The following is a 16,657-nucleotide window of genomic DNA, read 5'->3' on the forward strand; positions in this document are numbered from 1 at the left end:
ATGAAGGTTTTAATTAAAAGATGGTTGAAATTCAAAAAGAGGCTGTCCAATTTAATGGTGGGAACAAGAAAGGAGACTCAGAACTCTGTCCAATTTAATGTTCAGCTGTTGAGAGAGCCAACACATCGTTTCGCTTATAGATTTGTTTCTTCTGTCTCTCTCCTTCAGCGCTTTCTAATTTATGTTCTTCACTCTTTCATGCCCTCACATCATAGTACTACTTCTACTCTTGCATTTATGCATGCATTATCAATTATTAACATTCATCATCAACTCCACTTTCCTCTCATCATCAACGTTATTTCAACAATTATGAGTCATTGATTGGAAGAAAAGACTTAGATAGGAAAACCTGCCACTACTTTAACACCAAAAAAGAAACCTAGTGCAATGGCCACACTTTTTGTTTAGGGCAATGCATTTCAATTATCAGTTCTAAAGATTTTATCACACTGGCCTGGCAAGAAGCAAATTAAAAAGAAAAAGGTTTATGGTGTGCGGTGAAAGGAAAGTAAAGGGAATCTTTCTAAGATATAAAAATAGCTTATATCTTACGTGAAAATAGTTCAAACTGATTTATTCAATTATAAAAAAAAAATTAAAATCCAGGTGCTTATTATAACCAACTCATATTTGGGTGGTACGTTCATGAAGGGAACACACTCTACACACCAACTCATACATTTTGACATATACAATAAAGTAGTATCACAATTTTCTTGTTAGTGTGTCTCCTTTTGGTGAATTTTCGTAATTAATTAATTTCAAAGCTACTACTCCTAAAATGTTTCTGCCACTGCACCTATTAATCTAGGAGGGAATTCTGTGACTCTGAATGACTAATTTATTCCATGCCTCGTTTAAGAAATTTCATTTCAAGTTTGAAAGAGACTACAGAAATCACGTGAATTTGAAAGTGATCTCCATGATGTACATTGAGTCCATTATCTTCTTTGGGCCTTTGGTCCTTAACTCATTTAAGTTTGATACTGATATTCTAACAGTTCTTGTTTTGTTCACAAGAAAAAAAAAAAGCAGTACTGGTAAGCCAATTGAAGAAATGGTGCTTTAATAATGCGCAACTAAATAATGTTGCTTCCTAAGTTCGATTAAAATTAGAAGTTTCTATGGAATTATTTTTTGTATTGACATTCTATTTGAAATTTGAAAACAGTCACTACATATAATTGTCTGATAATCTCGAGAATCACACCTTTAGAGATGAACACAAAAGGCTAAAACATATCTTATGGAGAGCAACTCAGAAGTTAGTCATAAAAATCTATTGGTCTATTTGGAAAAGAAAAAAAAAAAACAGGAAAAACAACACAAATAATGATTCCTCTTTATTTGATGAAAAATAAAAATTGACTTTATAAACAAAATATTCTTCTCTTTTCCATTTTGTTTCCTATTTGACAACCAAAGGAAATGTTATGACTCCCACCCAGTACATGAGATCAGTGTGTTTTCTCTTCATTTCTGCTAATAAAAAGGAAATGAGAGCACACAGAGGAAGAATATTCACTAAATACAATCCAAAAGAAGAAATAATTAAGTAAAATATATTTAAATATACAAAATAAAGCAGATGAAAAAAATCTAGAGAAGCTCTACTCCTGAGAGAGAAGACTTTTGATAGTCTTTATCCAAGTAAGCCTTTAGTAACAGACATAACTAATGGATTTCATATAGTACAACCTATGATCAGAAAACAATAATCAAGGAAAAAAAGAAAAATGATTGATCACAACTATTAAATTTCTATTAGAGATAGTACATATTTGCAATTAAGAGTGTTCTTTACAACTATATTCCCTTCATGCTTAAATATAGCAACAAACATCATGCCACCTAACCCATTGCACGCATAATTTGGCCACAAAGTTTACGATTATTATGTAATCCTTGCATGTCTCTGCTTTCATTTTATGCTGCAAGAGTCACACTCTGCTACTCTCAAAACTTCAGTGTGTAGTTCTTATAATTTACAAGGAGCACTTTCATTTAGCATGCCACTCTTTTCTTTCACATAGTAGGACTAAAAGGAGTGAACTGCACCAGCAAAGAGATTTTGTTTAAATATGTTTTAGCAACTGAGTTCAATCCATTTAGTCCACCCTCTCCTCTGATATTTTGGTTTTTAAATTAATGGCTGCAACCATGGTTATCAAACTCGCGGGTTGACTCGTACACCCGTACGAGTCTGCGAGTCATGACAGTGTTCACGGGTTAACTCGCATATAAACTCGTTTTTTTTCAAACTCGTAATGAACTCGGAGTAAACTCGTCGACTCGTACCAAACTCGCGAGTTCGAGAGCGAGTCACCGAGTTCGAAGAACGAGACGAATTGACACAAAAACATGTTGTTGGCTTTCGGATTTTAAGCCCAAACCAAAACCCCAATGCCCCAAATCGAAAATCCAAGCAAAAATAGAGATCGAAACCCAACTCGAAAACCCTAATCGAAGAAGAAGAGAAGATCGAACTTGAAAACGTTGACCTATTTCGAAATCTCAGCCCCGGTCATTCACGTCGCAGCTCCGATCATCTCGCACGGCAGCTCTGATCGCCTCGCGTGGCAGCTCCGTCGGGTCGCTGGTTCAGTGGCGTCGTTGTTCCCTTCTTCTCTTTTCCCTCTTTCGAATTAATGACATACGTATATAATATATCTTTCTTTGTTTTTTATTTCATTTTTTTTACTTTTACTGATCATTACATATATAATATATTATATATCTTTCTTTGTTTTTTTATTTCATTTTTTTTCTCTGGCTTTTGTTGTTGTTCTGTTACGTGTATATATATATATATAATATATCTAGTTTTGCTTTTTATTTATTTTATTTCTGGTTTTCTAAAAATTAAATTATTTGATTTTTAATTGATTGAGACTGGTTTATAATGTCTGGAAGTGAGACTGGCAAGATAATGTTGTAGATGATAAAAGTAGAGGATTGGGGTCAAAAAGTTTAGTGTCTGCAATCTCTGGACATGACATTACTACCTGCCCAGAGGTTGCAGACACTAAACTTAGTCTAAACCAAATATTAAAACCAGAGTTTAATAGTATGTCCATGTGTTGGTATCTGTACAACAAAAGCCAAAATATAGGTATTTGGATTGGGCATTAACGACCACACCGAAACCTTTTTATCTCAATTATAGGGTTCGCAACTTGAATATACCAGAGAACTATCCACTAAAAGACCAACGATTAACTTGCACAAAGGAGGCAAGTTCTAGTTGTCTTAGTCTATTTCAACAAGAGTCATCACTTGTCAGGGATCACGATTTCATGATTAGAATTTGGTAGCTGGCTTCATGCAAATTCTGTCAAATCACTAATAATTTTGCAGAATTTTGGAAAATTCTGAACTATTCTCTTGAAGAATTTAGCAGAATCCAAATAATTACTGTTCAATTCAATTCTAGTGTTTCGGATAAGGAATTGTTTACCAAGTGTAGTCACCTGCTTACGAAGGGTGACCACATTCATTTGAACCAATACCCGAAGAACAGTCTTCAATATGCATACAACCTCATGCTTCTGTTAAAAGTCTAGAGCATGCATAGCTAAGGGCAAAACCTCACATTACATTTTCCGCTGGGATCAAGATTATCGAACTCGCGGGTTGACTCGTAAATCCGTACGAGTCTGCGAGTCATGACACTGTTGACGAGTTAACTCGCATATAAACTCGTTATTTGTCAAACTCGGAGTAAACTCGGAGTTAACTCGCTGACTCGTACCAGACTCGTGAGTTTGAGAACGAGTTACCGAGTTCAAAAAACGGGATGAAATGACAGAAAAATATGTTGTTGGCATTCAGATTTTAAGCCCAAATTAAAACCCCAACGACTCAAATCGAAAATCCAATTGTAAGCAGAGATCGAGACCCAAATCCCAAACGGAAAACCCTAATCGAACGTTGACCTATTTGAGTTTGATATTCATCACCTTCGACGCCGTAGCTCCGCTCGTCCACGTCGCAGTTCCGATCACTTCGCGTCGCAGCTCCGTCGGGTCTCTGGTTCAGCGGCGTCACTGCTCCCTTTTCTTTTCCCTCTTTCGTTGTTCCCTCATGCGTACGCATTCCCTTCTTCTCTTTCTCCTTTTACTAAACATTATATCTTGCTTTTATTTTTCCATTTCATTTTTTTTGTTTTTCTGACTTTCGTGTTTGCTGCTGTTACGCGTGCATATATATATATATATATATATATATATATATATATATATATATATATATATATATATATATATATATATATATATATATATTGCTTTAATTTCTTTTAAAATGTTCGTTTATCTTATATGTTGAAGTCGTGTTTTAATATTTTAACTTATTTATTATATAAATATATCTTTTAATGCATTTTTTTATAAAATATATATTTTATTTTATATATGTATATTGTACGATATATTTTTAGGGTTTATATTTACTAAACGATATATTTTTTATATATAAATGGTAATATGTTAATATGTGATAATAATATAATATTATTAAGTTAATATATAAAATAAATTTATATTTACTAAAAATGAAGTGAATAAATAGAGAAGAAAAATCCTAGATAAACAAAAAGAAAAAAAGATAAACAATTTTATAAAAAATAAGTAAAAATAATTATTAATTTTAAAAAATTTAATAAATAATTATATTGGAAAGGGTAAAATCGGTATTATAAAATGTAGATATAAAAGAGGAAATGTTTTTTTATATATTGTTATATATATATATATATATATATATATATATATATATATATATATATATATATATATATATTATGTAGTTTTGTTTTTTTATTTTATTTATTGTATTTCTGGTTTTTTAGAAAAATAAATAATTTTATTTTAGTCGATTGAAACTGATTTACAATGTCTGGAAGTGGGATTGGGACTGGGACGACTTCAAATTCTTGTGATCCCAATGTTAATGCATCTTCACTTGCTAGATCTTCTTGACCTATAAGTAAAAAGGCTATTGGAATCAAAAAGTTGAAGTTATTTATGTTTTGTGTTTTGTATTAATTAATATGTTTATTGTAATTTGAACTTATATAACAATCATGTGTGTTGAACTAAGTTATTTTACAATTATTGAACTACTGATTACTATTTACATTAATGTGTGGTGATTAAATTCTAAATTGATATGATATTATATACAATTTTTCATACGAAGTAGGGGTGTAGTAGACTCTTACGAGTCTACGAGTCGGGTCTACGAATCGAGTCTATGAAGCTCTCACGAGTTTAAGTAGACTCTCGAGTTTGATAACCTTGGCTGGGATGTTAAGCGGATATTGTTGTAATTCAAGTAATGATCATTGAAGAGATATGCAAAGAAAGTGACGAGATACTTTGCGGGATGCATCCCCCACAAACTTTATATCTAGACGGCCTAAAATTGGAGATCATTGGGTACCCTAGGTCACAAGGATCATTGGAAAAAGTACACTTTGATCATAACTTTCTTGAAACTTTTCGGCTGGTTCTTCTATTTATATAATACTTAGTTTTATACGTCGGTATTAGTATTATCGTTATCTGACAGTGTTATACAGTGTTATGAAACGGATTCTGTAATCCGTTTCATACAAAAATTTGCAATTTTTTTTAAATGGAATACAGAATCCGTTTCATAACACTGTGAAACGGATTCTGTAATCCGTTTCATAAAAAAAATTGCAATTTTTTTTTGAAACGGATTACAAAATCCGTTTCACAGTTTTATGAAACGGATTCTGTATTCCGTTTCCCATAAATTTTGATTTTCCCATGCTACTCTGTGGTAAATATATAATATATATATTTGAATCAGTTATTTTGATTTTCTATGTTGGTATTGAATGTTGATACGTGTATGTTGTTTTATTGGTGAATTTTTAATGTGAGTGAATGTATATTGTGTGATTGGTGAATTTTGTAATCATGCAATCAGTTATGAATATTAGCATGCAATCAGTTTTCAATTTTTGATATGTGTTGCATTCACTCTTTTTCTTTATGCATTCTTTATGCATTCAGATTTCACATTCGCTGAAAAATCAAACAACACATCCCAAAACGGATTCCAGGTTCCGTTTCAACACTCTGGGAAACGGCTTCCACAATCCATTTCACCTAAAATAAAATAAAAAAAATGTTTTTTTATGGGAAACGGATTACACAATCCGTTTCCTTAAAAAAAAATATTTGGGAAACGGATTACACAATCCGTTTCTTTAAAAAAAAATAAAAATTGGGAAACGGATTCCAAAATCCGTTTCCTTAAAAAAAATGATGGAAAATGGATTACACAATCCGTTTCCTTAAAAAAAAAAAATTGGGAAACGGATTCCACAATTCGTTTCCTTAAAAAATGGAGTAATTAGTAATGTGATTATGTTAATGTGTTAAATGTATGGTTAGGAGTAATTAGATGAAGAAAAAATGGAGGATTACTGTGAGGGAAACAAGATGGCATATAAAGCATGAAAACATTGTTCTCTTGGAAGGACCAGTAATAATTAGGAAGTCCACGCTTTTCTTTTTCTTTCAGTTTTCTACCTATAAACAAAACCAAAAATGTCTTTCCCAAAATAAAATGATGACCATTGATAACGGTGCAATTACTAATGTTACTTCCAAGTTTTCAAAGCAGTGGAATTTAAATTACATCACATGAGTGAGTAATTTGTTTCTCATTTTTAATCATTTAAATTAATATTGAATTTATTTTTTATCCACCAAACAGATTAAATTTGTTGCTCACGCAATTAAAGAATAATCTTTTTTATAACATGCTGACAACCAAGTCTGCAAATATCTTGTTAAGGGATGTTGTCCATGTTGTCCTTCATCGCTCTTGCTTGGGCTGATTGCTGGCTTCAAGTTCCATCCACACCTGCCCAATGGGAAACGGATTACATAATCCGTTTCCTTAAAAATAAAAATTTTGGGAAACGGATTCCACAATCCGTTTCCTTAAAAAAAAAATATCATGGAAACGGATTACACAATCCGTTTTTTTAAAAAAAAAATTGTGGGAAACGGATTCCACATTCCGTTTCCTTAAAAAAAGTTAAACCTTCCGTTTCACGCATGTGGAAAACCTGTGAATTATGTATCTTCTAATCTACTGGTAAAAATAATTAAATCAATTAAAATATAAATACACATGCACATTAATATTAGAAAAACATTACTTAACTGTTAAAAATGGATGGAGAAGCCGGAGGAGAAAAGGAGTCTGCCGCTGGGGAGAAGAACGCCGGTGTGTGGAGGAGAAAAGGATGCGCCGGGGACAACAACTGTGTGGAACCTGTGTGGGAGAAGAGGGAGAAGAAGGATGAAAGGTTTGTGGAGGTGTGGAGGTGTGGAGGTGTGGAGGCGTCAAATAAAAGAGTTAGGTCAAACATTCAAAGATAAAAAGATAAAGATTCTTGGGGGTGCAGGGTGTCAGCAGGGAATCTGCTTTATTGGGGTTGGGGGTGCGTTTTGGGGGTGTATGGTTTTGGGGGTGCAGAGCAGTGAAAGATGGAGTAACTTTTTTTTACTATAGACAAACATGGAAATAAATTAAGTAATTAAGTTTTGGGGGTACAGGAAAAATTATTGGAGGTGCAGGGAGAAGCTCCCAGGAGAATATGAATACGGGGGATGATTTTCATATGGCCCATATTTCAACTCTGTACCAGCACGTTTAGTGGGGTCCACCACCGTGAATGATTCTACCATAGTGCTTGGTGTCTTGAGAAAAGTTGTTTGTTGTTTGACATGATAGGGAGATAATAATATTGCACTATCACGGAAATAAACCAATTGTGACTCTGATTGACTTATTTCAACTGGGAAAGGTTCCAAAGACCGTGTCAACATGTAAAGAACATCTAATGTCGTGGTTTCATCTTTACTTAGTGGAGTTAACAAAGTTATAGAGAAAAACTTAGTTCCATTTGGTCCATCAGGCTGCTTAGCAGACTTGACATCAAGAGGAACATAAGTTTTCTTCTTCCTCTTACCAGAAGTTGCAGCGGCTTTGAGTAATGCAAGATGTTCAACTTCAGTGGGCGAAAAGGCCAAAAGTACTTCAGAAGCAGCAGATGTCCCCAAATTTTCAACCTGAAAGAAAAACTCTCAGAAATATAAAATCAACAAATTTTGTAAATGATTATTTGATTGCACAATCCTTCGAAAAGAAATAAAAAATAATAATTTCAAGTTAAAATTTGGTCCAAACAAATACTGATTTGTTGGTCTAAGAATCCAAAACATGTTATAGACTTCAATAGACTCAAACATTCATAGACCCGACACCCACCCCCCCCCAAATATTTTTTCATGTATTGATGGCTACCATTAAAAGAATAAATCTCCACATCAGGTTCCCCTTTACCAAACATGCCCTAAGTGTTTGCAAAAGGTAACTCTAATCAAATTTGTACTGTATGTCCATCGGTCACTCGGCCAAATATAAGACCCTCAGGGGATCATCGGTCTTACGGTCAAACGAATAGTCATGTAGCATCGTTACAACATAAGACCATCGGTCAAACAGATAAGATGCCATACCATCGGTCAAACGGTCGAACATATAAGTCAAGACTTAATCGTATTCGTACCCATCGGTTCATCGGTACAACAGCAACGGTGGACCCTCTGACCTCTAAGGCCCATCGGTTCATCAGTACAACAGCAACGATGGACCCTCTGACCTCTAGGGCCCATCGGCTCATCGGTAAAACAACAACAGCGGACCCTCTGACCACGAGGTCCATCGGTTCATCAGTTGAACAACAGCGACGAACCTTATAAAAATACTTGACGGTCGATCGGTAAAACACATTATTAGCTTGTTGAAAACATATCGTCATTAACCCAGCCAAGCGACCATCGGTCGCACGATAATATAACTTAAGCCAACGATTATCGGTTAAACGAGTCAATAATCGCCATTAAGGGATCATTGGGTCGTCATTAAGAAACCCTAATTACAGGCCCATCTCGAAAGCTATAAATAGGGCCCAAAGGTAGGTTGGTGGAGATCTTAATTTCGCATTTATTACAGCTGATATTCTCATATACCGATCGGCCCTTCCTAACTTAAGCATCGGAGTATTTTAGACAGGTACCCCGATCGTCATCCCAACCGATCGAGCTAAGGAGTGGATTTCGCCGAGGATACTGGAGAGATTCTTTTAGTAGGCTCTTGGTCCCTACCCCGAAACATTTTGGCGCCCACCGTGGGGCCGAGCAGTCTCCTTTGAGAATATACCCATATGGTGACCACGAGGAACCGAAACAGCAACATGGACGGAGGGAGATTAGCAGATGATCAAGCGGACACTAGGAAGATGATACGGGTGATGCAGCAGAGGATGGACGAGATGCAGAGGAACTATGAAGCGCAGATGCAGATTTTACGTGAGGAGAATGCCATGCTAAGGCAGAAGGAGGACGGAATCCCTTCGACGCCGACCGTACCCGACCCGAACAGGCTAAGTCGAGTACAACAGCATCGGGATGCTGAGCGGGTGGAGAGCCGTCTTCCACCTACGGGACATGAGCAATCACAACCAGCTCGGGTTGAGAGGACGCAGGGTTCGAGAGGAAACCCGTCACACACGGTGGCAGAGAGTTCAGGAGCAAACGACGGGGGCCGCTCGTCACGACAACCGATCCCCGCGTCGGGGTCTTCCCCCTTTACCTCGTATATCTTAGAGACGCCGCTACCGGAGAAATGGAAAATGCCGACTTTTGACAAATACGACGGCACGACCGACCCAGACAATCACATGCGAGTCTTCATGCATCAGATGATGTTTCACGCTGTCAGCGATCCCATCTGGTGCCGAGTCTTCTCAACTTCGTTGACTGGGGAGGCGTTGGAGTGGTTCTCCGAGCTACCGACCGGTTGTATCGACTCGTTTGCCACTTTGAAGGCAAGGTTCAGCACACAGTTCGCGCCCCTGAAGCCGGCCATTCTGACGGTCGACAATCTGGTGAATATCCGGCAAGAGGATGGGGAATCGCTGAGGAGTTACCTCGACCGGTATAATCAGATGTCGGTCAAGATAAAGGGTCTGAGCGACGAGATTGCGCGACATCACTTCTCTTATGGACTCCAGCCGGGAGTTTTCGCAGATAAGATAAGTCGTAAGAAGCCGCAGACGATGGAGGAGATGAGGGAACGCGCAGCAAAATTCATACAGATGGAGGATATGCAGGAGTTTAGGGTGAAGAAGAGGGAGAAGGAGGATGCTGCGCTCCCAAAGCCGATCGCTCCTAGACCGAGCAAAACGGCAACTCAACCTACCGAACGGAAGCCACCGAAGTTCACAACCTACACTCCCCTGGTTGTTCCCCGAGCCAGGATCCTGCAGGAAGCCTTCAGCGTCGATTCACTCCCTGCGGTTAGGAAGAAGCCCCCACCACCTGATGCCGACGGGAGTAAGCATTGCCAGTATCATCGGACTATCGGGCATACCACCGAAGAGTGCCACACGCTCCGCGACAAAATAGAAGAGCTCATTCGACAGGAACACTTGAAGAAATATATTCGGCAAGATCGTCCCCAGCGGAGTCCGGTGAGGAACCAAAGCCCGAGGAGAAGGGTCCCCCCAACCCGATCAGAGAAGAAAAGGGAGCCCGAGCGCGAGAAGCGTAGGAGAGGACCATCCCGGCCGCATCGTAGTCTGAGAAGAAGCCGCAGTCGAAGTCAGGAGAGACCCCTGAGGGGTTATATCAACACCATCTCTGGGGGGTTCCCCGGAGGAGGGTCAAGCTCTGATGCTCGAAAAAGGCACGTTCGGGCGTTGAAGTCGGTTCATCTGGTCGAGAAGAAGATCCGATCGATGCCCCCCATAACATTCATGAACGACGACTTCAAGGCGCCCGATCCTGATCATGACGACCCGATGGTCATCTCGATAGAAGTGGCCGAGTATGGGATCGGGAAGGTGTTTGTCGACCAGGGAAGCTCTGTCAACATCCTATACTGGAAGACTTTCCAAAAGATGAACCTCTCTGAAGACCTGATCGTACCATACAACGAGCAGATAGTAGGTTTCTCGGGCGAACGGGTGGATACGAGGGGATACGTAGATCTTCGCACGAGGATCGGCTCGAGGAAGGATGGCCGAGAGGTAAGAGTTAGATTCCTTCTGGTTGAAGCTAACACTTCATACAATGTGTTGTTAGGAAGACCCTGTTTGAATGCCTTCGGAGCAATTGTGTCTACCCTGCACCTGGCCATGAAGTTCCCGTCGGACAAAGGGACAATATGCACGGTGCATGCAGATCAACAGGTCGCCAGGCAGTGTTATGCTGCAGGATTGAGGATCAGGCCTCCCAGCCGACCGCGTAAGCAACACCGATCGGAGGTAGCGATGACGGACCTGGATCCCCGAACGAACACAGAGGATCGGTTGCAAGCAGAAGGAGAAACCAAGGAGATCTTGATCGGAAGCCAACCTGGACAACTCACGAAGATCGGGGGAGCCCTAAGCGCGGAAGAGGAAGAGCTCATCGGCGCCGTGATCCTGGAAAATAAAGATCTATTCGCGTGGTCGAGCGCTGACATGCCGGGCGTCCACCCAGACGTGATGTCCCATAAGCTAGCCATCTTCCGTGAAGCCCGACCGGTCGCTCAGAAGAAAAGAAAGATGGGAGAAGAAAGAAGGAAGGCGGTCGAGGAGGAGGTAACAAAGCTAGAAGGAGCTGGTTTTATCAGGGAAATCAAGTACACGACATGGCTGGCTAATGTGGTCATGGTGAAGAAGCCGAGCGGGAAGTGGAGGATGTGTACAAACTTCACTGATCTGAACAAAGCCTGCCCAAAGGACGCATATCCCCTGCCTAGCATCGATCGGCTGGTAGACGGAGCCTCGGGGCACAACTTCCTGAGCTTTCTGGACGCATACTCAGGGTATAACCAAATCCCTATGTATGGCCCGGACAGGTCTAAAACGGCGTTCATCACAGATCGAGCAAATTTCTGCTACGATGTCATGCCGTTCGGTCTGAAGAACGCGGGGGCTACCTATCAGAGGTTGATGGATCGGGTCTTCCGCGGGCAGATCGGTCGGTCCATGGAAGTTTATGTGGACGACATGGTCGTGAAGTCGCAGACTGCCGAAGACCATGTACGCGACCTCGGCGAGGTTTTCCACCAGGTACGCAAGTATAACATGCGTCTCAACCCGGAGAAGTGTGTCTTTGGAGTACCGACGGGGAAATTTCTAGGTTTCATGCTGACCGCCCGAGGTATAGAGGCGAATCCGGACAAGTGCGCTGCTATCGTTGAGATGAGAAGTCCTAACAACTTGAAGGAGGTTCAACGGTTAATGGGGCGGCTGACTTCTCTGGCACGTTTTCTGCCCAAGCTGACAGAGAAGGTTAGGCCGATCCTGAAGATCATGAAGAAGCAGACAGCGGAGAAGTGGGATGATCAGTGCGAGGTCGCGTTCCAACAAATAAAGGAGATGATCAGCAATCCACCGATAATGAGCCGGCCAGTAGAAGGACTACCTCTGCAGTTATACCTATCGATATCGAACGATACAATCAGTGCGGCCTTAATACAAGAAGTCCCGGAGCAGCGACCCATTTACTTCATCAGCCGGGTTTTACAGAGTGCAGAAACAAGGTATCAGCTGATAGAGAAGATAGCCTTGGCGCTATTAACGGCCGCACGACGGTTGCGCCAGTACTTCCAGAGCCACCAGGTGATCGTCCGAACCGACCATCCTATAGCCAAGATACTCCGGAAGCCCGACTTAGCTGGTAGAATGATCGTGTGGTCGGTTGAGTTATCCGAGTTCGGTCTCAAGTACGAACCGAGAGGATCTGTCAAAGGGTAGCATTTGGCCGACTTTGCAGCCGAACTTCACGGACCGAGCCCCTCGTCCGAGCAAACGTGGGTTCTCTTCGTCGACGGGTCGTCGGACAAACGAAATGCTGGAGCAGGAATCGTCATCGAAGGACCGAACGGTTTCTCGGTGGAGCACTCCTTGCAGTTCAAGTTTAAAGCCTCGAATAACCAGGCAGAGTATGAAGCGCTGATCGCCGGGTTAAGACTAGCAAAAGACTTGGGCGCGACGAGGCTGAAGTGTAACACGGATTCGAAGCTCGTGGTCGGACAGGTGCAAGGTGAATACCAGGTTAAGGATGATTTGTTGCTTCAGTACTACCACAAGGCCGTTGAAGCCATGAAGAAATTTGAAGAGGTCACCATCCATCACATCCCCCGAGCGGAGAACGCCAGGGCCGATAGGCTGTCTAAATTGGCGGAAGGAAAGGAGAAGGGCCAATTGAAGACAATCATCAGGCAAACCTTGATGAGACCTTCAGCGGGAGAATGTGCTGCGGCTAGTCTATCGGCCGATTGGATGGACGAGGTGCGGGAGCTCTTAAAGAGGTGCGAGGCTGGAGAAGAGATCAGACCGACGGAGAGAAGGCAAGCGCTCCGGTTCGTCATCATCGGAGATGATCTATACAGAAGGGGCTTCACAGCGCCACTCTTGAAGTGCCTCTCAACGGACGAAGCGGAGTACGTCATGAACGAGGTCCATAATGGCATCTGCGGGATGCACACCGGCCGGAGAACCATGAAAGCCCGGATACTCCGAGCGGGATACTTTTGGCCGACCATGGAGCAAGACTGCGAAGCCATGATACGCAGGTGCGAAGGATGTCAAGCCCATGGAAATGACGTGAGAAAGGCTCCGACCGAGCTACACAGCTTAACAGCCCCATGGCCGTTCGCTCAATGGGGCATGGACATCGTCGGACCTTTCCCGGTTGGCCGGGCGCAGAAGAAATTCATACTTGTGGCAGTGGACTATTTCACGAAGTGGGTAGAAGCAGAAGCATTGGCTAATATCACCGCTCGGCAGGTTCACTCCTTCGTCTGGCGCAACATCATATGTCGCTTCGGCCTCCCCCACACGATCATCACCGATAATGGCCGTCAGTTTATCGACAAGAAGCTGAAGGACTTCTATAAGCAAGTGGGGATACGGCACGTGACCAGCTCGGTCGAGCATCCACAAACTAACGGCCAGGCTGAGGCCATGAATAAGGTTATAGTGGCTGAGTTAAAGAAAAGGTTGGGAGAAGCCAAAAGAGCGTGGGTCGACGAGCTGCCACAAGTCCTTTGGGCCTATCGGTGTACGCCTCACGGGACGACGGGGGAATCTCCTTTCAACCTGACCTACGGTACCGACGCCATGCTGCCGGTCGAAGTAGGGGAACCGACACTTCGACGGGAAATGCAAGACTTGGAGGTGAATTATGGACGAATGCACGAGGAGTTAGATTGGACGACCGAGCGAAGAGAACGGGCAGCCGTGCGAGCTGAAGCGTGCAAGAGAATGGTGGCAAAAAGGTATAATGCGAAAGTCAAACCAAGAAGTTTTGTCAAGGGAGATTTAGTCTGGAGAAAAACCAATGACGCCCGAAAGAAGTCAACACAGGGAAAGCTAGCACCAAACTGGGAGGGCCCGTTCCGCGTGACCGAGAGCCTGCAGAACGGAGCCTATCGGCTAGAGCACTTGAGTGGCAAAGAAATACCCAACACATGGAACGCGTCACATCTCAAAATGTACTACAGTTAATTATAAATAAAATGAGCGTTTCATGCAACTCCATCTAACAATCTGACCGAAGGGACTCCCTACGGGACCCAAGCAAAGCCTGACCGATCGAGAGAGGGACTTCCAAGAGGAAGTCCCGCTCTGTCAGCACCGATCCTAGCGATCTAATTACTCTACGGGTAAACGAGTGACACGAGCTGTCTTGGTCGATCGGGGAATAACACCGACGATCTCAAAAAACAAATTGAACGCGCGAAGGTCAACCGTACAAAACAAATAATCAAGATAACAATAGTTTAACGAATGCACGCCGATCGTCCGGTCAGTTCAATACTAAGCGCAATCAAACAGAATTAACAAGTTAAACAATTACACGGCCGATCGCCAATGCTGGGAAACGACAAAAGTTCGGCCGGTCGCCAACGTAAAGCAATAAACGAGCGGAAGTAGGAAAAATTCAGCAGATGAAATAAAGAGGGAGCTAAAAATTTACATAAGTGTTTGTCAAAAAATTACCTAATAACCGAGCGAACGCGATCCATCAAATGGTCGATCGGGTTCGATCGGTTATATCAAAATGTGCAAATAAAAATAAAATCAATCTTATACAGGAGGGTCATTGACCTCGTCCAGCCGGTCGAATACCCTCTCCACTTTCCCATCAACCACCCCCATATGTACGTCGAACCGGTCGGGAGAGCAGTTATAGTAGAAGACCGCCAGGTCGACGGCACTCTGGAAGCCCGCTTCATATTGAGCAAATACTTGCTCGTTGGCCACTCCCAGCTCGGCCTCTAAATCCTTTGCCTTCTTCTGCCAGTCTGAGGCTGAACCCACGGCGGCCATATGCTCCAGAGTTAGATCGTCGAAGCGGCGCTGGAGTTTGCGTAGTTCGTCGGCGGCTTCAACTGCCTTTGCTTGCTCCGCCTTGGCTCGATCGTCCGCGGCCTTCAGTAGCCCTGCACACTTGGCGTGCTCAGTTTTAATACCATTGAGCCGATCGAACTGAGCCTTCAGGTCAGCCGCCGACGCTTTCACCTCGTTGAGCTCAGTCTTGGCCGCTGCGAGCTCCTTTTCCAGGTCCTCTATCCTGCTCCGCTCGGGGCGAGGAAACTTTGTATATAAGGCAGCCAGCCTAAGGGTGAGCTCCCCGGCGGTCCGAAGGGCATCCTCCTCGGACACGTCTTTCAGTGCGTCGGTCACTCGAGGTCCCAGCTGAAGATAGACATCTTTGTCAAGGCGAGCACCACCGCCAAGAAAAGCGTCGGCCAGGGATCCGGATGACTCCCCCTTCTTTTGTTTTTTAAGAGGACGGCCGGTCGGGGAGTCATCCTTTTTGGACTTCTTCCCCTTGTCCCCAGCAGCAGCCGCAGCGGCACCAGAACCAGGCGGCTTCACAATGAAACGAGGCCGAGGGGCGGTACCGGAAGGAGCGGCAGGGGCTATGGCGGTTGGAGCACGACCGGTCGAAGGGGCTGCAGGGACGGTCGTAAGGGGCACCACTTCCTCAGCGGTATCCTCTCCCCTTCGTCGGGTCTTAGCGCGAGCCAGAAACTCGGCATTGGGAGCAGTCGTCCGAGCCATTATATCTGCAAAAAACAGAAAAATAAATAAGTTAACTGCAATCAATTTGACGATCGGTAGCATCAGAACAACTAACCATAAACCGCCCTCGATAAGTCCGGGGAGCGGAGGCATTGGATCAGCGGCCGCGGGGGGATCTTGTTGGGCAAGGTCTTGAGGACAGCCAGGTCAGCCCGTTCGGTCGGGGTCAACCGCTCTTCTGCCCAAGCATCAGTAGGAGGGGGCTACGCCGTCCAGTACAGCGGAAACTTAGGACGATCCTGCTCGTCAAAGATATATCTCCTCCCCTTGCGGGGAATCGCGACCTTAAAAAATCCGGTCTTGAAACCCTTGTAGGAGGCAAGGTAGAGGGTGAGCAAACTCTTGTTCGCCCCGAGGAACGAAACCCAACCCTTAGACGTCGTCGGTCGAGTCTTATAGAAATGAAGGAACAGAGGCATGGTGGGTGTCAGACCGGCCGCTCGGCATAGGACGTCG

General features: G+C 42.9%; 2 protein-coding genes across 20 annotated transcripts in view; both read right to left on the minus strand.

Annotated features, from left to right (window-relative positions):
- The window catches only part of LOC114177462 (ATP-dependent (S)-NAD(P)H-hydrate dehydratase), a 28,572-nt gene that overhangs the window by 9,092 nt on the left and 2,823 nt on the right, over positions 1 to 16,657 (minus strand). For 5 of the 19 annotated variants that reach the window (XM_028062813.1, XM_028062815.1, XM_028062820.1 and 2 more), the window contains exon 1: positions 2,505 to 2,688. Coding sequence is in view for 4 of the 19 variants with exons in the window: in XM_028062811.1 (XP_027918612.1) it covers positions 3,963 to 4,098 (136 nt within the window). In the remaining 15 variants the exon portion in view is untranslated. Of the gene's footprint in view, positions 1 to 2,490; positions 2,689 to 3,962; positions 4,188 to 8,023; positions 8,124 to 16,657 lie in introns of those variants that run through there. The other 14 variants (XM_028062817.1, XM_028062818.1, XM_028062828.1 and 11 more) reach the window with 7 other exon arrangements.
- LOC114175575 (dolichyl-diphosphooligosaccharide--protein glycosyltransferase subunit 1B-like) lies at positions 7,614 to 8,779 on the minus strand. The gene is made up of 2 exons (XM_028060327.1): positions 8,624 to 8,779; positions 7,614 to 8,123 (listed from the first exon to the last, which is right to left on the minus strand). Exons 1-2 carry the CDS (start codon positions 8,777 to 8,779, stop codon positions 7,614 to 7,616), a joined length of 666 nt encoding a protein of 221 aa, XP_027916128.1.

Source organism: Vigna unguiculata, chromosome 3 (assembly GCF_004118075.2).
Source record: "Vigna unguiculata cultivar IT97K-499-35 chromosome 3, ASM411807v1, whole genome shotgun sequence".
In the NCBI taxonomy this organism is placed as follows: domain Eukaryota; kingdom Viridiplantae; phylum Streptophyta; class Magnoliopsida; order Fabales; family Fabaceae; genus Vigna; species Vigna unguiculata.